We start from the raw sequence: 24,952 nt of genomic DNA, 5'->3' as shown, positions 1-24,952 counted from the left end.
AGATTAGCAACCTTAACTGAAAGGTTTTATCTGTATCCATATTGTACTTTAAGAAAACTTGGTTGGGGGTGGGGGGAAGCAGAGAGGAAAAATAACTTGAAGAAATTCTCTTTATATATATTTTTTAAAAATTGTGTCAGCTTTATTGAGCTATTATTAAACGTCTAACATAGGTAAGTTTAAGGTGCACAACACAACGCTTTGATCCATGTATATATTACAAAATGGTTACCACAATAAAGATAGTTAACACCTGCCACCTGTATTCCCAAGCATAATTCAGATATTTTTTTTTTTAGTGGTGGTGGTGGTGATAACTTTTAAGAGCCACTGTCAGTCAGCAACTTCAAATGTATAATACAGTATTGTTAATTACTGCCTGCATGCTGTGTATTACCTGGAGATGAAAATGCAACCCACTCCAGTATCCTTGCCTGGAGAATCCCAGAGGCAGAGGAGCCTGATAGGCTACAATCCGTAGGATCACAAAGGGTCAGACACAGCTGAAACCACTGAGCATGCACACAGTACATTAAATTCCCTAGAACATATTCATCTTATAGCTGGAGGTTTGTCCCCTTCAGCCAACATTCCGTCATTGCCCCCAGTCCTCAGCAACCACCATTCTACTCTCATTTCTTTTAGTTCATTTTTTAGATTCTACATATTCCTGAGGAGATACAGCATTTGTCTTTTTCTGTCTGACTTATCTAGACAAGTCCTCTTGCCCTTGGACTGGTTACAACAGTTTTAGAATCCTGGCGTTCACCATGTGGTACTTCTGCATTCGTTTAAGCACAAGTCAAGAGGTTTTGAATCCAGCTATTTACTGGCTGGAGACCACTGACTCTCCATTAACACCCCCTGAGACAGGTGGTCCAGCAACTTGTGTGCCCAGGTCTCACAGCACTGGGTCCAAATTAGGTATATCCTCTTTTTCTTCCCCTAACACCCATTTTACTCAAATTCAGGCCCTGTGACCTAGAAATGGGACAGTCAGTCTGCATCAAACCATCAAACCCCCAAAAGTCTCTTCCTCCTTTCTTCCAGGACAAATCAAGCCCAGTTCTTTAATTTTCCTCCAGAGTTTAGCACCATCATGTCATGAACTTTAAATGCATAAAACCCAGCAGTTGTCTCCTCTGCTTTTAAAATACAAAAACACATTTAAAGCAGTCTCGATGACTTCAACACACTTTGACTTTGCTTGCCTCTTGAATAATAGAGGAAAAAGCAGGAAAGTGCTTCCGACGGCAGTTATCCTCATAATTGGTTGGAGCCAGTGCTAAACTGTCCATAATTTAGAAGATACAACCTGTGCATTTTTAAAAAGTAACATTACCCTCGTTTTGTCAGGAAAGCAGATTTTTTGAAAAGAATCTGTATTGTATAGATTAGAAAATACACAGATGTTTCTCCACTCATCCTGCACTGTCTCTGCTTCAGGTCCTTGGGGGATACATAAATGTGTGAGAGATAGTTTCTGAGCCCACAGGCCTTGGGAGGACAGTAATACAAGTGTGTGCCTAACCAACTATCATGCAGGGTGGAATGATTAAGTAACCAGAGATGTATTAATCCGTCTTTTGTTACCCAAACATTATTGCCAGAGACGTTTCCATATTCGCTTACATAAATTGCTGACCATGTGTGTGAGTTTCTGCAGAAATCCCCTGGTCGATAATGTGTTAAGTCACCTGAGAAGTGATTCGGGAGAAGGGCAGACCTTGACCAGCCTTCAGGATGGCCAGGGAACACTTCCTGGAGAAGGTGTCATTGAGCGCATAGTAGAGTCAGCATTGGGTTTCAACAGTCAGGCTCGACGGGGCATTACAGCGCCATAGAATACACAGGATCCAAAAAAATACACAGAACATCGGGGGTCCTCTGCGCGCAAATGGAAGTAAGGAAAGGGTGCGATGGTGCGGTTCGCCAGGCAGGCTGCCGTGGGTGGGAGCCCCCCTCGGAGCACAGCAGCTCAGCAACTGGCTCGCATCTTTCACAGGGGAGTCCACAGGAAGAGTGAGTTTTCATGTATATTTTTTACATCCAAATTAAATTAACTCATGGAATTTTCCACCCTTAGGAATTAAAGTAGCAGCTCATGAAGTAATTCAGTTATGTCATTCATACCAAAACAGAAAATGCCGGAGCAACTTGGCACCGTTTAAAAGCCAAGCCTAGGCCTTGGCCATTTTATTTTTTTGCAAAACCTGTGGCTGTTGTGTTATTTTAACTTTTATTGGGGCTGTAATTTTTTTTTTCAAAATCAAAAGTATCTTCATTGCTTAGAAAACAGAAGTATAAAATGGATTTGAAATAAGAAGAGGGTTTCGGCAAAGCAGCTTTAGGAGTGAAAAGCTGGGGGCGGGGGGAGGGGAAGAAGCTGCAACATTGAATTTCTGAAATGCAAGGATTCCACCTAATTGGTTGACATTCACTGTTGTGCATAATGATAGCTTCCTCTAGATCCATAAATCAACTCAGAACTGTAAAGTTGAGTGTAACCAAAAGCTCTGTCCATATTAGTTAAATGACATCTTTTGCATTGTCCTGATACAATAGCCACATTCATTTTCAAGCACTTAATTGGATGTATTGTCAAAAACCACGGTGTTGAATTTCCACATTTTAATTTCACATTTGCCTGCTCCCCAGCTTCTGCGCAGGGACGGGTCTGGTTTGGAGCTGCAAGTGTGTGAAAGTTATTGGAGAACAGTCGTCTCTGGGTAATGTTTCTATAAGCCGCCCAAAAATTTTCCCCCTGTAGTCTAGATGGGGAACAGCTGGTTTTTGTTTAAAAAGCTGTTTTGCAAAATGTCTGAATCTTGAGGTGTAGAACTGAGGTCACCAGTAAAAGCAGGTGCTCAGGGACAAGCGAGAAGGACTCTGGGGCCCGGTCGGCCCTGTAATCTTCTGCAGGGTATTTCCTATTAGAGGAAAAAGTGTTGAAGTTGGTTCCTTTATTTAGGACGCAAACTGATAAAGTAATCGCATTAGCGACGCTATTAGAAATTGAGCATCTTTGAACATAGCCAGCCCTCGAGTGAATAATTAGCTCCCTCTGAAATGGCTGTTTCCCTCCCAAGGCTTCAAATACAAAGGTCCAAGGCTTTCACTTCCGTTAGGTGTTATAAGCCCTTGAATTTCCTCTGTAAATACACCCACAGTAAAAAGAACCATCATTTCAAATAAACAGCCCCAGAACTGGGTCTGTCCTCCAAGTTCACAGAGGCGAATCTCAGGAAAAGGCAGAAGAGGAACCCGAATTGGCAGGACCAGGAGGGGGCGGTTTTGAAAAAGGCCAAGTGCAAAACACATGGAACCACTGCAGTCCCGTACACGCCAGATGCCCAGCAGCCTGAGGATGAAAGGGAGCGACCTCTTCCCCTGGGAGCTGGCGGTTATTAGCAGCTGTTTATCCAGTCGGGGATAGAGATTAACATTGTAATTTTCTTTTCTTTTTTAAAGAACTAGAAGAAAATTTGTTTGGGAAGTTGGCTCTTCATATCAAATCACTGTGCACTGCCAAAAAAAACTTCCTTTCTCAGAACTCAAGTCCTAGGGTTGAGCAATGTTATGACTCTCTGAGAAACTCAGGATTACCAAAAAGCCCATCTCCATAAAACAAGAGAAGAGGCCAGAGAAACCAGTGCAAGTCTGCCCCTGACATGTTCCCTTGAACTCTGCCCCGTGAAGCTGGCTCTTGAGGCTGGTACCTGTTCTCAGCCTGTCTCTGCGCGGGGGTGTTCTCCCGCCCCCTGCCCCACTGCCCCCCCTCCCATCCCCCAAATTAATCTTTGCCACTCTGAGTCCTAGGCAAATGGATTCTGCACATGCCTGCTGCTTGTAAATGCCTTTTCATGGCATATTGGGGGAAGTTGCTTAGTACTCTGTAGAGCTTTATTCTCAAAAAAAAAAAAGAGCTGGATATTGGTATTTTTCCCCCCCTGATTTAATGCTACTCTTAATGTCATTTTCTTTTATTAAATCCTTTCTTTTGCTTTTGATCTTATTTATAGCAGAGCCACTGGTCATATGGAAACTATTATTGTATAGCTGGGAGATGAAAGACTTCATTGCAGTTAAATAAGAGTGAATCATTTGGGCCAATAATACACACATACAGTGAGGGACCGTTTGTGTCCAGAATGCCCTGTGTTGTTCACTTTGTAACAGAGCCGTTGAGGTTTATAAAGGGCTCTACCAAAGTCTGTTTTTTCCAAAATATGTCATCTGACAGTATGGAAACAGGTTGGTATGCAGTCCTTAGCTACTTTATATATGTGTATATTATATAGGCACTTCTTGTTGTAAAAATAGGAACTTTGATATAAAGTTGAGATGTTAATTAATATTAAATGTCAGTTGTTTTTTTTTTTAATTATATTTAGATAATCTGTATCAAAATTCCACCCATCTTTCAAACCCTGTCTACAATACCGTTTTCTTCTTGAAGTCGTCTCTGGTTTCTCCATCTGATATGATCTCATTCCATCCTTTAAAACCCTACATGACCTTATACTCCTTTATGACATTCATCTTATTTTGCCTTATATAGTATTTTTTATATTAATCCGCTGTTAAGATGTAAGAGGCTACGAAGTAATACACACATCTATCTTTTATCATTTTTTCCTGCAGTGGCTTGCATATACATAATAGCCATTCCTAAGGCCTTTTGAATTAAATGAAATGTTTATTTTTTTTTAATAGAAAACGGCTAAACCTGTATTCAGCAATACCAAAAGCTTTTAGATTTCAGAGCGTCTCACAGGATATATGCCATTGGTGTCAGCCCTGACCGTTTAGGAAGGACGTAACTGCACCTTGTGGTACTACCGTCCTATGTACAAGGACCCGTGCTTGCCTGTGGGGCGCTTACGTTTCAGAAGAGGTGTAGGCTTTGTGCATAGCGGCCAAACAACATCCTTGGTGCGTATGCCCTGCCCTACTAGACAGTGGCCTCGAGTGATGTCCATCATTAACAGTTAGGGGAGAGCCCTCTCCAGATCCAATAAGATGTTGAGAGTCCTGGAGACCCAGGCAGACTAGGAGGAATGAGAGTAAGGGGGTCTGTGGGGCAAATAAAAGTGGGTCCGGGGCGGGAACCAGCCCTTCTGTCCCGGGGGACAAAAGATGGAAGGCTTAGCTCAGGCCTTGGGGATGTGGGAGTGAAGGCAGCAAACGAGAGGCCCCAAGCAGGCAACTGAAGATGGGAATGAAGAAATTTAAGAACAGGGGTACCAGCACATTCCTTTGCTGTCCAGGTGAAGGACCCCGAAGCATAAGGTATTATTAATCCATAGAAGAGTGAAAAGCCATGCTAGAATCTTGATATGCAAGGGCCCAAGGGCAGAGGATACAGCATTTACAAGCTGAGTATTTCAGAAGGGATGGGGAAGAAATGTTTTGTTACACAAGCTTCTTTACACTTGCACTGCTTTTCCAAATATGTTACAATCAGCAGGTGTTACTTGCATAATAAGAAAAGCATTTTAAACATAAAGGCCTGGTTCTTTCCCTGTAGAGGTCATTCCAGAGTACTGAGTAGAGTTCCCTGTGCCGTGCAGTAGATTCTCATTATTTGTATATATAGCCGTGTGTATATGTCAGTCCAGTCTACCAGTTTATACCCCTTTCCCTTGGTAACCTTGCTTGTTGCCTGCATCTGTGACTCTACAAAAGAGTGGGTAAATGTGTACATGTAACTGATTCACTTTGCCATATAACAGAAACTAATACAGCTTTATAAGTCAACTAAACTCCAATAAACATTAATTTTAAAAAATGTTTTAAATGAAACCTGTTAGTTAAGGACAAACCCCTAGTAACAGGCTTCTTGGGCCAGCTACAGAGCACTTTGTGTGCCAGGCAGCCTGACACAGGTGTGTTTATTCTGCAGGGACCGGAAATTCCGATACGTATCAAGTGTCCAGTTGTCTTTTCCTTCAGACTAGCGAAAGAAGCTGCTTACAAGTAACTGCAAATTTGCACCATAATCTCTGTGCTATGTGGGCTTAGTTCACTAGGCTTGGATTAGTTCCCTCCATCCTGCTTACTGACTGCTCCCCGGGGCCAGGAAGGGACAGAATGGACTCTGCTAGCCACCCCCCGGGGTCCCCTGCCTGATGGGCTGCGTCCAGTTCTAGTTTCCGGTGTAGGAAAGTGATGTAAAGTATTGGGGGCAGAGGGTGGGGATACAGAGGAGAGAAATGAAACAGTTTTAATAGCTGAAACTTATGAGTTAAGGAAAAAAAAAAGATGAACTGAAATCACATAACTGCCATTTGCATTTCTCAAACTCGATCACAGAATCATTTGTTTTTAACCATTTTGGTGGACATCATGAGAGTTTCAGCCTGGCTGACCCCGTGACAGGTTAACACTGCCAAGGTCAGGGTCGTTTAGATCATGCTAAATCCTTTTGAATGTTATTTTATCATCTGGGGAATAAGCGTTAAATTCATTTCCAAGAATTGCCCAGTAAGAAATACCTTCCGTTTTCGGATAAAGCATAGTTGAAGCTGTGAGATTTCTGGGGAGGGGAAAAAAAAATTTTTTTTTTTTTTTTTAAAGAAAATTAGGTTTTCTCCCAATGAACATTTTAAGAATCGAGATCCAAACTAAAGAATTTAATCTAGATCTGACTTGAGTGAAAAGTCCTTTCAGTGTGTAAGCACATGAATTTTTAAAAATCGTCTGATAATTTTTTAAAACTGAGGAACGTGGAAATTATATTTGTGGTTGAAGGGTCTCCCAGATGCCACAGCTTTCTCACACGAAAGAGTTGGTTTGCAGAGCCTACTCTCGTTTTCTACAGAATTCAGTGCCTCTGATACTGTTTCTCAATATCTACCACTGCTACTTCATGAACTTCCGAGTTCTCATCGTGAGCTATGAAAGTTTGCAAGACCACTTCCCACCTCTGTAAAAAATGCCCCTTTTGGACTCAATGGTATTTTTTGCACATTTGAGAAAATGTTTGCTTTCCTCTGTTATGACACAGATCTGGCAAGATAATTGAAACTGAAATCTAGCACTCTCTGACTGTCATGTATAATTGATATTTCATGAGGAGATTACAGTTCAGACACCAAAACTGTTTTCTCTGTCAATGGGTGTCTAATTACAGTAAAAAGCCCATCAACTTTTTTTTTTTTTTTAATGATTATGGCAAACCAAGAGAAAGTTAAAAGAGAGAAAAGTAAAAGTTACCAGGACTTTTTTTCTGGGCCCATCTCTTGTTGTTATTTTCCTTCTTTCTAAAAAACACCTCTGTCAAAAGGAGATTTTTGAACATGATGCCATTAATTACAGACTTGCATTTTGAAATACCAAAATGTTTCTAACAGCATTTCTGGTTTTGTGTCATTATCTCTGGATCTAAAACCTGATGACAAGTTTCCTAAAGTTCCCCCCTACACTCTTTTAGAAGGATTATGGTAGAGGAGAAGGAACTGAGGTCTGAAAGCCTGTTTTGAAGCAGTTATCGCTGGAGATAACATTAACAAGGATTGAATAACTGCCAAATGAAATTTAATACATTTTCCCATCCATGCAATAGGCCTCTTAAATACAACAGAATAATTACTTTCACAATACTCCCTGGAAACAAAGAGAGCAGAAACACTGAATGCCTTTTTTGTTTGTGATGTCTGTTGTGAGCGTGAGGATAGGAGAAGGATATTTACCAGGGCACTCTACAAGCATCCCCGCATAAAAACAGCCTTGCCAGCAGCCACCTCATTTGAAGTTGCATATCTTTTAAATCTGTTTATGTTGGAGGAGTCGTGGCAGCTATTAAATTTTGTAACTTAGTTAAGACATCTTGGCCTTGGCTTGAGTTGGAGGACTATGATGGTTTCCCCTCTATGATAAAAGTGATTTCCTATCTGCATCTACACACACACACACAGAGACACAGAGAGAGTCTTAAAATGAAAACTCTAGGAGTAACCCCGTTTATCCCTAAACTCTGCTCCCTCCTCCGTGCGCATGCATGTGTGAGTATGTATATATGTGTGTGTGCTAACTTGAATCAGTCATCCTGACTCTTTGCAACCTTATAGACTGTAGCCCACCAGGCTTCTTTCCGTGAGATTCTGCAGGCGAGAATGCTGGAGTGGGTTGCCGTTTCCTTCTCCGGGGGATCCTCCTGACCCAGGGATGGAACCCGTGTCTCCTGCATTGGCAGGCGGATCCCTTACCTCTGGACATTCGGGTATGCCCAGCCAGACTGAGGGAGGTGGACATCTGGTTCCAGGCTGGCCTGTTCATGGGATGGTCCACATCTGCTTCAGAATGATGAGCCAGGCCCTCAGATGATCTCAGCATTCTGAACTCAGAAATACTAAAACAAAGAGGGAGTTAGGGGCAGGTTCAGAACCTGGAAGGATGTACTGGGAGCTCCTGTGAAAGAAGAGTCCAGGGTGCAGTCCTGAGTGGGCAGAAGCCAGAGAGAGAGGTACCAACAGAGGTGGGAGAGGCTGGGATAGCCCTGGGGGACAAGGGATGGCCTTAGGTCCCAGGAGTTCCCCAGGCCCTGAGCTTCAGTCACCAAGTCTTCCTGTTATGGCTGAGTAATATTCCATTGTGTACCACAACCTCTTTATCCGTGTCCAGCCGTCTGTCGATGGACATCTCGGCTGCTCCCATGTCCTGGCTGTTGTAAATAATGCTCCAGGAACAGGGCTTCATGTGTCTTTTAGAAGTCTGATTTTTCTCAGGGTATGTGCCCAGTAGTGGGATTGCTGGGTCGTATGGTAGTCTTATTCCTAAGGAACAAATTTGAGTCCATTCTAATGAAGAGTATAAACCTAGAACTTGCTATACAGAGTGAAATAAGTCAGAAAGTGAAAACCAAGTATGCCGTATTAACAAATACGTATATGGAATCTAGAAAAATGGTACTGGCGAACCTATTTACAGAGAAGAAATGGAGACACAGCATACAGAACAGCCTCGTGGACGCTGCGGGGGAAGGGGGCGGGGCGACGTGGGAACGTCGCTCTCGCGTGTACACGCTGCATGTGAAGTAGGTAACCAGCGGGGGTGTAACACAGGGAGCCCAGCCGGGTGCTGTGGGATGACCTAGAGGGATGAAGGTGGCAGGGGAGGCTCAGGAGGAGAGGATATGTGTATAATGATGACCGACTCACATCGATGTGTGGCAGAGACCACCACAGCGTCGTAAAACAGCTATCCTCTAATAAATGAAATTAAAAAAAAGAAATCTTCCTGTTAAATCTCCTTTTACCTGAGCAAGGCGGAATGAATTTCTGGTCCTTGCTCTTAAAATCACTGCAGTAAACTGATCACTCCATGAAAATTCCACCAAGGATCGCTGTAAGCCCCGCATGGGCCAGGGCCCGCATCTAAGTTATTCACCACGCGTCCCCAGCACCTTCCAGAATGACCAGCATCAGCTAGATTAGGATATATTTGCTGAATTAATAAATATACGCTCTGATCAATTAGCAGTTACTGAATAAAGTTTATATTTTTGTTCTGTCTTCTACTTTTAGTATAGATATATCTAAAACCATATGGTATGTGACTGTAAGAAGACTCTATTGTTAAAGACTGTAAAAAATTTACAATCAGTATTGATAAAACTGTTTTCATTGGCTGCCTTTTAACTTCATTGCTTATCTAGATGAAAAGGTTCTCAAAATAGGACTTTAATGAAATATGGATTTTCTCGGTGCCATCCTTAGAATTGATTTGTAGGTTAAAGGGATCTGCTTTTTTTCTAGTTACATTATTATATATTTGTAAGTGGGCAAATCCTGACTCTCATATATACAGATGGCAGTATTGGTCTCACCATCTATTTCTGAGTTATTCTATTGATGGGTTTGTGCTGGCCATCCACTGTGGTTTTTTTCCTTGTCTCTTATGTGACCAGAAATAATGTTTCTGAGGGAGAAGTAAATAGGGTTAGGAAATGCTGTCTGTGGCCAAGGAAGCAAGCAGAGCAAAGCTAATTCTTCAAACTGCAGTATTATTCCATAGACACAGGCAATGGAATGAATCAGTCAAGCTGATTAGATGGATCCATGGATCTAGACCTATCATGATTGATCCATTTGTTCCTGAAATATATTACAAGAGAGACCTTCTAATATCACAGATAATGTTTTCAACTTCCTTTATGAAAAAGAATGTATTATTTCAGGGGCTCTAAGGTGATCTTTAGAAAATTAAAGTTAGGTAATATGCGTGGATAAAAGCCAAAGTCTAGTCAGAACCACCACCTTCTCAAACGTGTTTATAGATCATTTAAGATTTTGCTGTCATTCTGCAGGAGAAAGATTTAAAACCAAATGGATATGAACAACCTAGAGTGCAAAGAGGATCACAAGTGAAAGTAGCTCGACTTCTCAGGTTTCTTAAACTACCCAGACTCTTATTTACGTGTAGTGAGCACGTATTTTCAGCTGAACACCTAGCATCAGTAATTGTTGTGCACGTTTGTGTACCAGCTGTCTTGCATACTGCTACTCCTTGCAATAAACCTGAGGTTTATTCACTGTCAGTTCCAATGTTATTTTCTCCATTTTGGGTTTGAGTAACTTACCCAAGATTATATAACAAGTAAAGAAACCAGTTACAGTTAGAATCTACATATTTTTAACTCTCATATTGTGTTAATTTTCACTTAGTTATGCTGTCTATCATAATAGTTGAGGCAGAGAAAATAGAAGGTCATTGGGTGTGGGTTCTTTTAAAAACTAAACGTGACCTAGAAGGGAAAAAAAGAAATTTCAGGATTAATAACTGAATATGTTTTAATTGAAAAGCAATGTCTTAACCTTGAATTGCATCTCAGTTGCCCACAAAGAAGGCTTGAGGGTTTTAATAGAATGATTCTAAAATAGAAGGAGGGTATGGGAATCTCCACCATACTCAGATTGGTGGTTACCTTCAGTGATTCCAATTTAGACTCATCCTTTGTGGAAAGAAATGTAATCCACTGGGAAGGCCAGTAACTATGAATCAGCAGTTGGATAATTATTTAGGTTACACTGAATAACGGTCTTAGCTAAAGAGCTACCATTTGATCAGGGCCTGTAAAATCCATGCTTGCAAGTTGACATCTTAGAATGAAAGGATAGTCGTTGACTGAATCAGTCTTCTAATTGCACAAATATAAAAGTGGGAAAAAGCTATCACTCTGTGGTATGAAAGGGAAATGAAAACATAGACGGTGAGAAACGGCTGCAGGGAACTGGGTGGGCACGGTCTGCCTGCGAGAGGCCAGGCTTCAGTTACAGGTGCAAGTCAGGAGGGGCGTGGCGGTAGTGCTCAGTATGTGAAAAGGGCTGACGCTTACACCACGGAGCTCTGGAGGTTAAATCCAGGACCAGTGGCTGCAATGTCCAAGGAGGCCAACTTGTGGAGGAGATGGAGTAGCTGTCTTGGAAGAAAATCAGGTTCTTAATATACTTGAAGCACCCACATATCAATAGGAACTAACCACCTTCCAGACTGCTCTGGGGAGGGACACAGGCACCCAGAGGACAGACAGCAGGAAACTCCCCAGATCTCTCAGCTGCAACATGCGTCTAAACTTCCCGGTGCGCCTGAGTCCTTAAATCCTGTGCTCTTCTGGCTGTAATTTGTTTTAACTTAAAAAAAAAATTATTTTCAAATTTAAAAAATTATAAAAATGTGGTGTTGGCTTACAGTGTTGTGTTAATTTCTCTGTCCAATGTATACATATGTATATACATTCCTTTGCATGTTCTTTTCCATCATGGTTTATCACAGGACATTGAATGTATTTTCCTGTGCTATACAGTAGGACCTTGTTGTTTATGCATTCTCTGTATAACGGTTTTCTTCTTGCTGTATTTTGAATCTCAGCAGTTGGTATGATTTATATGGTCCTCCCCCTGCCCCCTGTATTATTATCTTCTGCATTGTTTTGGAGTCTGTAAAGGTGGCACTTCATACTAGGCTGTCTTGAGATAGCACGTGCTTCATCTGGTTCTGTGCATTTTATTGTTGCAGTTCAGATTCTTACTGTTGTTGCATTTTGCGGAAATACTCTTTTAAAACACTGGGTAGCAAGAGGGAAGATTTTGCTTTGTGGTTTTCAGTTGTGGATTGGGGGAAGATGTGCAGTCTTTGATTCGTAGCAGCGTAAATTCGTGGAGAGATACCTTTAGTGTTAGACCCACAGTCCTGCGTCACTGTTCACCTGACAGTACACTAACCGGTAACTACGTGGAATGCCGGTGAAACTTGACTCACACTCCTCTTGGTTTCCACATGCTCAGTGGTCTTACTTGAAGGCGTTCACTATAAAAGTCAGCTACTGCTGTCTCAATGCCATAGGTTCAACATCTCTGGACCCCAGAGTAGGTAGTAGTAGTTAATAAAAAATTCAGCAGTATTTTTTTTTTCCAGACCAAGTCATCATGCTGTACTCTATAATTTTATTCTTGGAGTCATCGAGAGTGTTTACAATATGGTGTCTATCTAGGATCAGAACAGTTAAAAAAAAAAATGGAAAAATGTCCAAACATCTTTGCATGGCAATGATGGCATTACTGGTGTGTTTAATAAAACCTTTATTGGTACATTTTCCGGTATGGTGGCATTGGCAGAAACGGTCCCCCTTTGGATTTGGAGCTCAGCGGCTGATGAAATACAGTAAACATTAATTTGGAACGGGCTGCCAGTTTTGGAAAGCCAGGTGACACTTTATTATATTTGTACCAAGCAGGGGCTATGTCCCATACTGCCGTAGCTTCCGCTGTCAGAGGCTTAGCTGGCATTATGGAAAAAAAAAAAAAAGAAAAACATGGCAGGCCTGAGAATCTTATCCCCTGAAATGAAAGTCGAATGCCAAATTGAAATTCCTGTAGGATTTCCGATAGCAATGGGGGAATTGAGAAGCCCACAATTAAGCATATGGGCATTAAGATAATTGTCAGATCTGTTGGCGGACATGATAGAAGGCAGATGGGTACGAATCAGTACGCTCCACCGCAGCACCCTGGGAGACCATTTGACGTTTTACCTGCCTGAGCTCCTCTGCCATATTTGTCACTGGATGTACAGCACGGCATCTTACTGAGCGTTAAGTGTTTTTTTTCTTCCGCCGAGGACTCTAGCTGCATGTGTGGTCCTTCAGCGCCCTCTAGTGAAAGGCACTGGGGAGTCTTGTTTTCAAAGGCTGGTCTTCCTTCCTTGGGGTCCTGCGGTCGCACCTCTGATGCCCACTTACCTCCGCGGTCCCTCTGGCTCTTTCAGGTCGGGGCCCATCGTGAAGACGGCGTGGCCCTGCGAGGCAGCCACTCTCTCGTTCCGAACCAGGTGCCGGTGCCGCAGCTACCTGTCCAGTCGGCAACCTCCCCTGATCTGAACCCACCCCAGGACCCTTACAGAGGTAGGTCTGTCTCAGGGGGCCCGTCTCATCTCCCTGAAACAGTAGCCCCCGTGTGCCTGCGGTGCCTCCTTGGCATTCATCCCCCAGGAAGCACTGGCCAATAACCACGAAGCTGTTTCGGTAACAAGATGGTAAGGAAATGGGAAAGGCTTTCGAATGTCGATGGCTAATTGTGTTTCTTCGGTAACTGTTTTCCTCCAGCGTCCTCTGAAACCCTGCTCCTGTTTGCAGCAGGGGATGAGACCAGATACTGATGAGAGGAAATGTGATTTTAGCTATTTCCACATTGCTCTCATCCAGATCCTTTAATGTGGTTAGTTGTAGCCTGACAGTGATGTTTCCAAATGAAGAGGAAGGAAGGAAATGGGTTTTTGTTGCTTAAGATGGAAGGAAATGTAGGTACATTTCAAAAATGGGACTCTGTCAGATGAGTCATCTGGCCCTGTCCTGACTGCACCATACCCCTGACTCCTTTCGGCTTTCCAAGACCCCAGGTGGCTGGGCCACAGGAGCAAGACCTGGGTCCCAGGTCCCTCTGCAACTGGCTGGCCCTATGACCAAGAGATGCTTTTGTAATACCTCGTTGTCCTCACACTGAGAATAAAACGTGCTAACGGTGCCAAAAGAATGAATATGTGTAAGCATCTGTCCAAGTATTAAGCATTATAAGAATCTGAGTGTTAACTGTATGTGGGCATGCCTGCCCATTTTTATCCGAATAGTCAGACTTTGATGGCCCTTTCTTTTAAAGAGCCTTTGGGTTTTCTTTGTCTTAGGTCAACCCTTCTTATTGTGTGCAAGCATGACCTGAGGATGTTGTTAAAATGCTGATTCTGATTCAGTTAGTCTGGGGTTCTGCATTTCTAATGGGCTTCTAGGGGATAAGCATACTCCTGGTCCCCTGATCAGATTTTGAGGGACAAGATTCTGGACCCCATAGATTACAGATGGAAGGAAATACTGAATAGACATGCTTCTTTCTACCTTAGAAATAGATGATTGCATTTGGGCCACGTTTTAAAATATATTGTGATCTTAGAAAGTTGAGCAGTAGAAGAGCTAGAAATGTCTTCATTGAGCTGCTTTCCATATGTACCATTTTTAAACACTGATTACTCCTCGAGGATAAGAGAAGCCTAATTTCAGAATATCATTAGGGTATCTATTGAAGTCTTGACTGGACGTATTTAGCGTACTCCCTGGGAATTATATTTTAAGGACATTTTTCTATTAAACCATTGCATATGGAAGAAACTCAATATAATAGCTGATATTTACTTGGGTTCTTAATCAGAACATTGAGGTGTGTGATTTTCATGATTATGATTTTCATTGCAATTAAGTTGATGTTTTGTAGACAGTGAAATTACCATCTACTCCAAAAGATTGCAAAATAGAATTTAACCTCAGAGCCAATGCAGGGATAACTTGTTTCTGCAGGTGCATTTTTGAAACTTCACCAAAGATGATGAGGAAAGTGACAGATCACACAGTTGGGCGGTCTGAAATGAACAGCCTGCAGCCCTGCAGCTTGGGGTGCGTGCGTCTGCGCCTCGAGGCTTTGGTGGGTGTGTCACCTGGTCTCTCTCTTTTTTTTTTTGTCTGCAGGCATGCCACCAGGCTTGCAGGGCCAGAGTGTCTCCTCCGGCAGCTCTGAGATCAAATCCGACGACGAGGGTGACGAAAACCTGCAAGACACGAAATCTTCCGAGGACAAGAAATTAGATGACGACAAGAAGGATATCAAATCCATTACTAGGTCAAGATCTAGGTAACAGTATATAATACTGTCGCTTCATTTAATTCCTTTATTGGACTTTGATGAAGTGAACAGAACAGGAAGAAACTATTCAGTTTTTTCCTGGAAGGTAAATCTGCAGCTAAAAACGAAAATGGAGAGGCTTCTTCTAGAGGCACGAATGTATCGTTTGAGATACCTGTACTCTAGGAAAGCCGAAACTGCCTTTACATTTATGAATTTGGACCCAATGCTGAAAATGACACAAAACGGCAAAAAACAATTTATCACCAACTCAAATGCAAGCAGTCGATTTGTAAGACTGCTTATTCTACAAATTTGGTTGGAAATGTTCTTCCGAAAATACTTCTAAAAAGAGATCCTGTTGCTATTGAAAGCTCAATTGATGTATGTGCAGTTGTAACTTTTTTCTTACCTTGAAAGTGAGAAAGTACCGATTTCCCAGCCTGAGTCTACACGTGTTAATATATTTATATATGTATAAGAGCAGGACCTATGTTGCTATTTTTTTTTCTTGGCTCCTCCTTTCTACAGAAAATTCAGTTGCAGGAAAATAGCTTCTGATCAGTCTTCTCAGGTCCCCAATATCTTTAAATTAGAATCTGTCTCCTTGAACTGTAATCTGATAAGCAGATGGACTCTTTTGAACATTGTGACACCCACGTTCTTTGCCTCAGTGTTCTTGGATAGTTTTTATTTGGAAATTTAATGCGCTGTGCTACGACAGTACCTCCCTTTATAAAAAAACATTTGTTTGGCCACCCTGGGTCTTAGTGTGGGCCTTTAGGATCCAGTTCCCTGACCAGGGATCAGATTCAGGGCCCCTGCGTTGGGAGCATGGAGTCTTAGCCACTGGACCCCTAGAGAAGCCCCGATACCTCCCTTTTAGAGGCTACTGTTATCAAGGTTATGCCGAGGCTCCTTTAGGAATTAAGAACATGCCATCTTTTCATAGTGCCTTTGTAGTTATGAGATATGTTTTGTTACTAAGTTCTACCACGGTTTTGAAAATTCTGGAAGCTTCAAGCTTACACCTTTCCACCATCGCTGTGGTTTCCTGGCCCTTGGCCATTTCCGGACTCTTGCCTTGGAATGATAAGACGTTCCAAGGAGGGCCTTTGACATCTTTAGCAATTTCTCTGTTAATTCAGTCAACTCTTGGTAACTCAACTAGTGGCCATAACACATGCATTATCAATTGATCCTTTGAAGTCTCAATTCAGCATTTAAACTTGCTGTTGAAGAACCTTCTTATTTTAAAGGTCACTCTCTTGACGTTCACTTGGGACTCCAAAACTGTTCTTTGGCAAGGCTTTCCAAATCTAGGTAGTTTTGTTTGCATAAACAACTTATAAGTGGATAACCCATTCTCGTTCATTATTGGCCTGAATACACTTGGAAAACAATTTCCCATTTTCAGCCCCACTTTGGAAAAAGTGTGGCACGTTTGTAATGTGAAAACATCACCCAAATTTTTACCTTCAGGACAGGACCAGCATAAACTCGACTCTGTTCTCATTTTGCTTGTTACATCTTACTTTTGAGGTGGGCTGTGGGCGTGAATTCATAGTCAGCTTCAATTCCTTGGCATTGGCAGAGGTCATGGATGGGAGAGAGACGGGCCGGCAGAGGAAGTGAGGAAGAGAATCAGATGGCAGAGAAAGAGAGAGCTTTCTGATGGGTTCAGTTCAGTTGTGCATTCACCAGCACACATCCAAGGCAGACAGTCCCATCTGGAAGGGAGTTTAACCTACGGGCAGACGAGCCAAGTCTTAAAGCATCTTTCTTTGGTGTCTGCCTCCCTTGCAAGTGCTCTTGGCTCACTTGCGTACGTCATCTTTATGGGCAGCGTGTGCTGCAGCCCAAGAATACACTCCATTTCTGCCTGACTGGGTCTTCTCTGCCATGGTGCATCCTCACTGCAATGTGGAAGTTACACAGAGATTCTTCACAGTGGAAGATTTGGAGCTATTCATGTTTTAAATTTTTTTTAACTTAAAAAAAAAAATGTTTTGGCTCCTCTGAGCAGCACGTGGGATCTTAGTTTCCTGACCAGGGATGGAACCCACGGCCTCAGCAGTGGAAGCGCAGAGTCTGGACCACCGGACCACCAGGGAGGTCCTGGACGCATAGATTTTAAGCCAGTACTCCTTAAGTGTACATTGAAGTGAGTAGATGGCTTCCCACATGTTCCTCCTGTTCTGAAAGGTGGTGATTCACATCTTTATCCTGTGAGCCTTTCAGATTCATGGAACTTTAAGGTTGAGGCTCACTTGGCTGGCCCTTGGGGTCAGTGCTCAGATCTCTAGGTTGACATCCTTACAGATGGTCACTGCCGTTTTGCTCCTTATAATGGAGACTGTTGCTTTTGAGTGAAGTATACTTCATTTTTTATGTCTCTCATACTCAAAAAAGGTTCTTGTTCATGTTAATTCAGACTGTCCCACTTGGAGTTCCTTGCTCTGTTCTGTCTTTCTGAGACATCTCCCATGCCTTTCTTTTTTAAGTGATTGCCCAGAAACAGTTAGAAACCTTGATGCCATGAAATCTTCCTGATATGACAGGCTTTCCTGGTAGCTCATCATCATCCTATCTGTCTCCCATTCAAGAGTTTCTAATTTATCAGGATCTCACCCAGAAGTAGAAGTCACCTTTTCTTTCCAGACTGCTGGCTCCAACCATGCCTTGGAGGGAATCATTTCGGTTCTCACAATCAGAGATCAGCTTTCTGGCTTCATTTTTGTCTCACAATGAGGTTGTGGTCATTGATAACCAGTAAGTTTGAGTTGGGTTGGGTTGGGTTTGCCTGAAACTCAGGTTTCCCCAGCCTGTCTGGTAACCATAAACATCCATAATATTAAAGGTTATGGAGATGATGTTTTTCTAACTTTGCTGTATTTAATACATAGAGAAAGTGAGACTTGGATAGAGTTAAGTGGCCTGACCAAGCCTTCCAAGTGGTTAGCAGACAACAGGCCCTCCTGTTCACTCCCATTGTCTTGAATGTATGACCTTCTTAATCCTGTTTGAGCTGCATTGTCTTAATTTTGAAGTATCCACATCGCTTTTCAATCCCTTGTTTTTCTTAGGTTCACATGTCACAGTATGAAAGTTAAAAAAAAAAACAACACAGTTTCAGTCTACAGCACTTTCTAGATTGCGGTCCTTGAGCCGGAGTTGACCGCGCACTGCTTTGCTGCACATGGCTTTATGGACAAGAGCCTTGTTCTCCCTTTTTTTGCTCCCTTCTATCCATACGGTGCACTTGGGGCCCCAGTTTGAACCTCTCCTGTTGGGTTTGGGTTTTATGTCTGCGAGACTGTGAATGTCTCACGGGGACTGTCATAACCACCTAAAGCAATGCCAAGCCCTGGCAGAGGGAAAACTCCACCAGGGACAAGAGCTTGAGATGGAAAAGCTCCCCGACAGCTCGGGAAGAAATCGGAGGGAATTTAGAAACCGTCCCTTTCCGCCCCCCCATTAGAAAATGCCGCGTCTTCCCCTGTGTCCGCAGCAATAACGACGACGAGGACCTGACGCCCGAGCAGAAGGCGGAGCGGGAGAAGGAGCGGCGGATGGCGAACAACGCCCGCGAGCGCCTGCGCGTGCGCGACATCAACGAGGCGTTCAAGGAGCTGGGCCGCATGGTGCAGCTGCACCTCAAGAGCGACAAGCCCCAGACCAAGCTCCTGATCCTCCACCAGGCCGTGGCCGTCATCCTCAGCCTGGAGCAGCAAGTCCGAGGTCAGGGCGGGCGGCCGGCTTCCTCGCAGAGGTCAGGGTGGAGCCCAAGAGTCGAGACCAAGGCACCCCTCAACATCACAGGGCCGTTTCCGTGTTTTAGTCACACGGAAGCCTACAAGGCAGCTCCCCTTTCCCCTGTAATGACGTCCCAGGAATTTTCTTACAGCTGGGACAGACGTTTCCCTAGGTCCTCTCAGTAATCCGAGCTCAGCGTCTTTGCTTGGGGCTTCCCAGGTAGCCCAGGGGTAAAGACTCCGCCTGCCAAGGCAGGAGATGTGGGTTTGATCCCTGGGTTGGGAAGATCCCCTGGAGGGGGACATGGCAACCCACACCAGTCTCCTTGTGTGGAGCATCCCATGGACAGAGGAGCCTGGCGGGCTGCAGTCCAGGGGGTTGGAAAAGAGGGGAATGTGACCTGGCGACTAAACAGCAAATATTTGCTTTACCAACTTTCTTAGACTGTAAGGCGCCCACACAGCTTCCCCAGGCAGATAGATGGAGGTTGACTCGCCCTGAGCTAATGAATTGCAGCAGTGTGCATTTTCCCGCTCGGGGCTCTTGTTCTGCAAGGTAGAACCTGAGGGGATGAGCAGACCCACAGAAACATAGCATGACTGCCCCACACCAGAAGCCCTGGGTGAGACCCAAATCCTCCATGCTCTTCTCTTCCACAGAAAGGAACCTGAACCCGAAAGCCGCGTGTCTGAAGAGAAGGGAAGAAGAGAAGGTCTCCTCAGAGCCGCCCCCGCTGTCCTTGGCGGGCCCCCACCCCGGCATGGGAGACGCGTCCAATCACATGGGACAGATGTGAAAGGGCAAGTGTGTTTTCAGCGTTTCTGAAGGCGTCCATGTCGCGCGCCCAGGCATCAGCCCTGAAAGTCGTATCTGACCCAAATGCACACATTGTTTTTGCCTGCCTTGGGGGGGCGGGGGGGTTTAAAAATGAAAGCGTCCCTTCTCTGTTACAAACATACTAATTCATCTTTCTCTCTTCTCTCTCAGGTCCAAGTTGCCACATTGCTTCATTAATACGAGAGACCACTTCCATAACAGCTGTATTATCTTAAACCCACATAAACACTTCTCCTTAACCCCTTTTTTTGTAATATAAGACAAGTCTGAGTAGTTATGAATCGCAGACGCAAGAGGTTTCAGCATTCCCAATGATCAAAAAACCGAAAAACAAAAAAAAAGAAAAAACACGTGCAACTTAGGGGTTGACTCTCTTTAACATATCATTCAGAACGTGCAGTGTGTGCAGGCTGAGACGCAGCCCAGAGACTGAATGGCAATCTTTCCACACTGTGGAACAATGCATTTGTGCCTAAACTTCTTTTGGAAAAAAAAAAAGTATATAATTAATTTGTAAGTCTGAAAAAAAAATATTTAATTTAAAAAAAAAATTGTAAACTTGCAATAATGAAAAAGTGTACTTCTGAAGAAAACGACATGACCGTTTTTGTTGGTATTCAAGTCAGCTAGTGTTTATAATGACCGGATATCGAATAAGGGAAGCCCGGCTGCCCTCGTAACAAAACCAGCAAATATCCTGATGACAGCGAAGTGATGACATTAGCCATTCCTTAGGGTAGGAGGAACAGATGGATCTTATAGACCTATGACAAATATATATATAAATATATATATAAATATATATTAAAAATTTAGTGACTATGGTAAGCTTTTGTTCATTTGTTTCAGACTTTTTTCTCCTGTAAAAAAATAGTACTGATTAACTTTTTTAAGAGAAAGATTTTACTGTAAATACGGAGGTGTTTTTTTTTGGTTTTGTTTTTTTTGGGTCTGATTTCTGTCCCTCTCCCTGGTTTGTTCTCGTAACCTGTAGTGCCAGCTCTGCTTCCGGAGCGGGTAGTACAGGATGAAATGCTGACCCTGATGTTGCTTTTCATTCATAAATAAGTAGAAAATTGTTTCTTCAGTCTTTTGGGAACACAGGACTTAAAAGTCACATCATGTGTAGATATTACCAAGCAGCATTACCAAGACATGGCAAAGAGTTTGTCTGAATTGGAATGTTGCTATTTGTGGCCCTCTTCGGGGATTTTCAGAGGTACAAGGTTAGAATGCTACAATGTTACCACCGTGCCTTCCAATGTTTATATCATCGGAAACATAACATAATCAAAGTGGCTGTGATTTAACAAAATGATTAAAGTGTTACCTACATGTGTAGCCGAAGTAGTGTGCAGTGAGGTGTTTCTGAATACATGGTCAGATTTTTGGAAAAAAACAAAAACAAAAAAAACAAGTAAAGTTCAACAACCATCCAATGAGAAAATTGCAAGTAGTGTGACAGAGCTGATTGATTTTGTTGCTTTCTTGATTTTTTTTTTTTTCAGAATGGGTTTACTAAGATGTAGAATGACTTAACTGCCTCCTCCTTTGTCTGGAAAAAAAAAATGCCAATATTCAATCATCATGCAGCATTATATCAAGCCTTATAAGTCCTAAAGCATTAAGTTGCACTTTCTTGAGGAGGGGTAGTGCAGTATATTTCTCTGGCCAGTATGAATGAAGTTTATACTTAACATATTTGATAGAAACATAGATCAAGCTATGGCACAGCAACTCGTCAGATAGCTAGCTTTGACGTCTGGGCACAATTGAACCAACTTCCATTGTGAATCTTTATAATGATTGACTTTGGTGTATAGTGCAGTAAAGAAACAGTGCTCCTAGTTAAGTATTTGTCAGCATCCTTTTGTCTCTAACTCGTTTCTATTTTTACAGCCACACAATCTTGGCATGTATTAAGAAAAAAAAATCCCTTGTTCAAGTAGTTTTTCCACCTATCAGCACTGAGTCAATGCCATAAACCCATCGAAATGGTCTAAATGTTCCATCTGTTCTCCTGTTTTGCCAGTTATATAGATGAAATACATTTGTAAATTTTATGCAACAAATGGCAACCGTATCATTATTTTGAAATTGTGTATGTAAAAGTTATATTTTTACATGTAGACTCTTGTTATTATGTGTTTTAATACATTGTATTGGTTTTTGTTTCTCTTTAAAAAAAAAAAAACGGTGTGGTTTAAAAACCGTCTCATTGAAATGAAATAGTGAGCTACAAGAATCTGAATTTTATGTTCATTTCTGAAAATGTAAGAACAAATAAGGTAGTTACCACGTGGTCATCTTTTACAAACCCATAAACATTTTGATTAGCTGTGTGTGTGTTGAGAACTGTAAATATGTTCAGTAGTGATAAGACGGAAATACTTTGATTTGTTGATAAGTTCCTAAAATGTGGAGGTGGATTAAAACCTTAGAATAGCAGGAATCAGACTTCATGAAACGTTATTTTGAGGCTTCCCTGTGAAAATGGACGAACAAAGGGGCTCAGAGAAGGGCATGGAAGACAGTATTGTATACTCTTCCCCTCCTCCTGAATAATGGAAGCTGTGTGTACTTGTACCCTCAGTATGTTGAAGATTTCCTTTTAGTGGTACATTCTGCACTCATTTTGTATACTCTTATCAAGGCGGGTATCCCTAGGAACAATATTATATAGGAAGCAGGTATCTTCTGATCACATTCAGGATAAGTGTATAGAAGAAAATACGGTGTTTACTCTTTAGGGAACTGGAAACACTCCCTGCATTGATGTACATTTTAAGATTGGCACTTTTTGATACATGTATCATCAAGGTGCTTTCATAGAGCTGATTTAAAGATTTTCAAATCTGTAAACAAAGCAAAAAAAAAAATTAAATTGTAGTTCTTGGGTTGTTTTTTAAATTGGTGCTTTATGTTTTCTTCTCACTCAAACAGAGTAAAAGCTGCAATTTACTGTTCACCAGCTTTGACCCATTCATTAATCAGTCACGTAATACCTCTATTGTGGAATTCCCTTTGGAAATACGTGGAAAGCTTTTCAAACGGCCATCAATGCTGCTCACTACTTTTTGCTTGGTGGAGAAACATCCGCGGCCATCCGTATACATTGGGTTGTATCCCCATTAAAAAGAAAAAAAAAAAAAGATGAAAGGGAATGTGGCCTTTTTAGTGTGTTTTTTTCTTGTTTTGTGATTATCAAACCCAGGTAAGATATTGGTATTCTGCGCTGGATTTTCGGATGAAATGTAGCAGAAGACAGTTAGGATCAAAGTACTATACAGCCATTTCCTAAGGGTCCATACTATACTATGTATATGATGAAACTTAGGCTGGGGATCTGTTTAAGAGAGTTGGACTTTAAAAGCAACTTGGAACGGTTGATCCACCTCCACATTCAAGTAATTTATGAATATGCAGACTAGGGATCTGTTCATCTAGACATTTTTCCCATTTGTCTTCTGTGTAGCTGCAAGGAACACTAATGTTTATACAACGGTCAGTCCACCCAGTAACGCAACTGGTTCTGATTCAGTCTTCCGATTCCTTTTTTTGTTTTTTGCTTTTTTTTCCTATTTCTTGATTTTTTTTTTTTTTAATTTGTGATCTTTATTTTGATGAGGGATTGGGGGGGGTGGGGGTGGGGAGGGTGTTGAACCAAGACTTGGGGTTAAGAGGATTTTCGTCTTGGATCCAACAGGCAGAATATGATCTGTGTCCAAAAGTGAACTTGAGTCAGGAATGAAACCATTTCAGCATAAACAAGCACAAAAATTTAGTCTGCTGGCTGACTGGAAACAAAAAAAAGTCAAGATGGAATATGAGGAATTCCAACACAATGGGGCACCAAGGCCTCTAGGCCTCTCTTTATTTGCTTTGGTTCTGTTTGTTTTTCTTTAGAGACATGCTCTTTCTCATGGGACTTGAAGTGGACTCATCTTTGTGCAGTGCTGGTTCTGCCATACTCATTTCAAGTATTATAGACATATGTAATGGTGAAAATATATGAACTGTGGCCTTTTTCATTCTTGTTACTTGTGATGCAATTAAGTGAAGATAAGAAAAAAAAAAAAAAAAAAGCAGAGACTTACCATGTATCAGTGCCTGGCTTTTTGTTATAAAGCTTTGTTTGTCTAGTGCTCTTTTTGCTATAAAATAGACCGTAGTACACCCGAGTAGGAAAAAAAAAAAACTAAATTTAAAAATAAAAAATATATTTGGCTTATTTTTCGCAGGAGCAATCCTTTTATACCATGAATATTACAAAAAAAAAATTGTCAGATTCTGAATATTTCTTCTTTGTAGATTTTTGGAATCATTATGAGTAAAAGTTTGTTACTTTATTTTACTATTTAAAAGATGTTATTTTACCATGTGTTACTGAGATGAAACTGTATGGTAGCTTTTTTTGTTTGTTTTTTGTTTTTGTTTTTTTTTTAGTTGTAGGTCGCAGCGGGGAAAATTTTTGCGACTGTACACATAGCTGCAGCATTAAAAACGAAAAAAAAAATTGTTAAAAAAGAAAAAAAGGGAAAACACTTCAAAAAAAAAAAAAGATAAACAGTTACACCTTGTTTTCAATGTGTGGCTGAGTGCCTCGATTTTTTCATGTTTTTGGTGTATTTCTGATTTGTAGAAGTGTCCAAACAGGTTGTGTGCTGGAGTTCCTTCAAGACAAAAACAAACCCAGCTTGGTCTAGGCCATTACCTGTTTTCCCATCTGTAGTTATTCGATGAAGTCATGTACATGACCGTTCTGTAGCAATAAATGTGCCATTTTTATAAACTGTTTCTGATACTTGTTTCATTTCATTTTGCATTGTCCATAGAGCTCTGATTCTCTGCTGTAAGCAAAACTGCAGCTAGAGTTCATTTTCCAAGTGTTGGAGGTACTGACAGCTTAACAAATAAAACATACCAAAAAAAAAAAAAAAATCATAAAAACAAATTGAAAAGCAAAGCAGATGATTGACCAAGGAAGAGATGCCCTTAATGAAAGTGGAACCAGATGCATGCAAAACAAAAAGAAAACTGTCTAGAGGATTAACTAATTGAAGGAATTAATTAACATACGTGTTATCACGGAAGCTGTGCATTTGAAGAGCTTTGAACTGCGCCATTGCTGCCAGTGTTTTTGGGTGGGCTGCAGCTTAAGTCAAGTCAGCCTTAAACTTTTGGATCAGTTGGTC

General features: G+C 41.8%; 1 protein-coding gene across 21 annotated transcripts in view; it reads left to right on the top strand.

Annotated features, from left to right (window-relative positions):
* TCF4 (transcription factor 4) overlaps positions 1-24,552 on the top strand; it is a 385,601-nt gene extending 361,049 nt beyond the window's left edge. For 16 of the 21 annotated variants that reach the window (XM_027525705.1, XM_027525688.1, XM_027525689.1 and 13 more), the window contains 5 exons: positions 13,267-13,402; positions 15,011-15,173; positions 18,676-18,905; positions 19,580-19,720; positions 19,908-24,552. In XM_027525705.1, coding sequence (XP_027381506.1) covers positions 13,267-13,402; positions 15,011-15,173; positions 18,676-18,905; positions 19,580-19,716 — 666 coding nt within the window. In that variant the 3' untranslated portion in view covers positions 19,717-19,720; positions 19,908-24,552. The remainder of the gene's footprint in view (positions 1-13,266; positions 13,403-15,010; positions 15,174-18,675; positions 18,906-19,579; positions 19,721-19,907) is intronic. The other 5 variants (XM_027525692.1, XM_027525687.1, XM_027525686.1 and 2 more) reach the window with 1 other exon arrangement.
* The last annotated feature ends 400 nt before the right edge of the window (positions 24,553-24,952 follow it).

Source organism: Bos indicus x Bos taurus, chromosome 24 (assembly GCF_003369695.1).
Source record: "Bos indicus x Bos taurus breed Angus x Brahman F1 hybrid chromosome 24, Bos_hybrid_MaternalHap_v2.0, whole genome shotgun sequence".
Lineage (NCBI taxonomy): Eukaryota > Metazoa > Chordata > Mammalia > Artiodactyla > Bovidae > Bos > Bos indicus x Bos taurus.
This window is presented reverse-complemented; position numbering and strand designations above follow the sequence as displayed.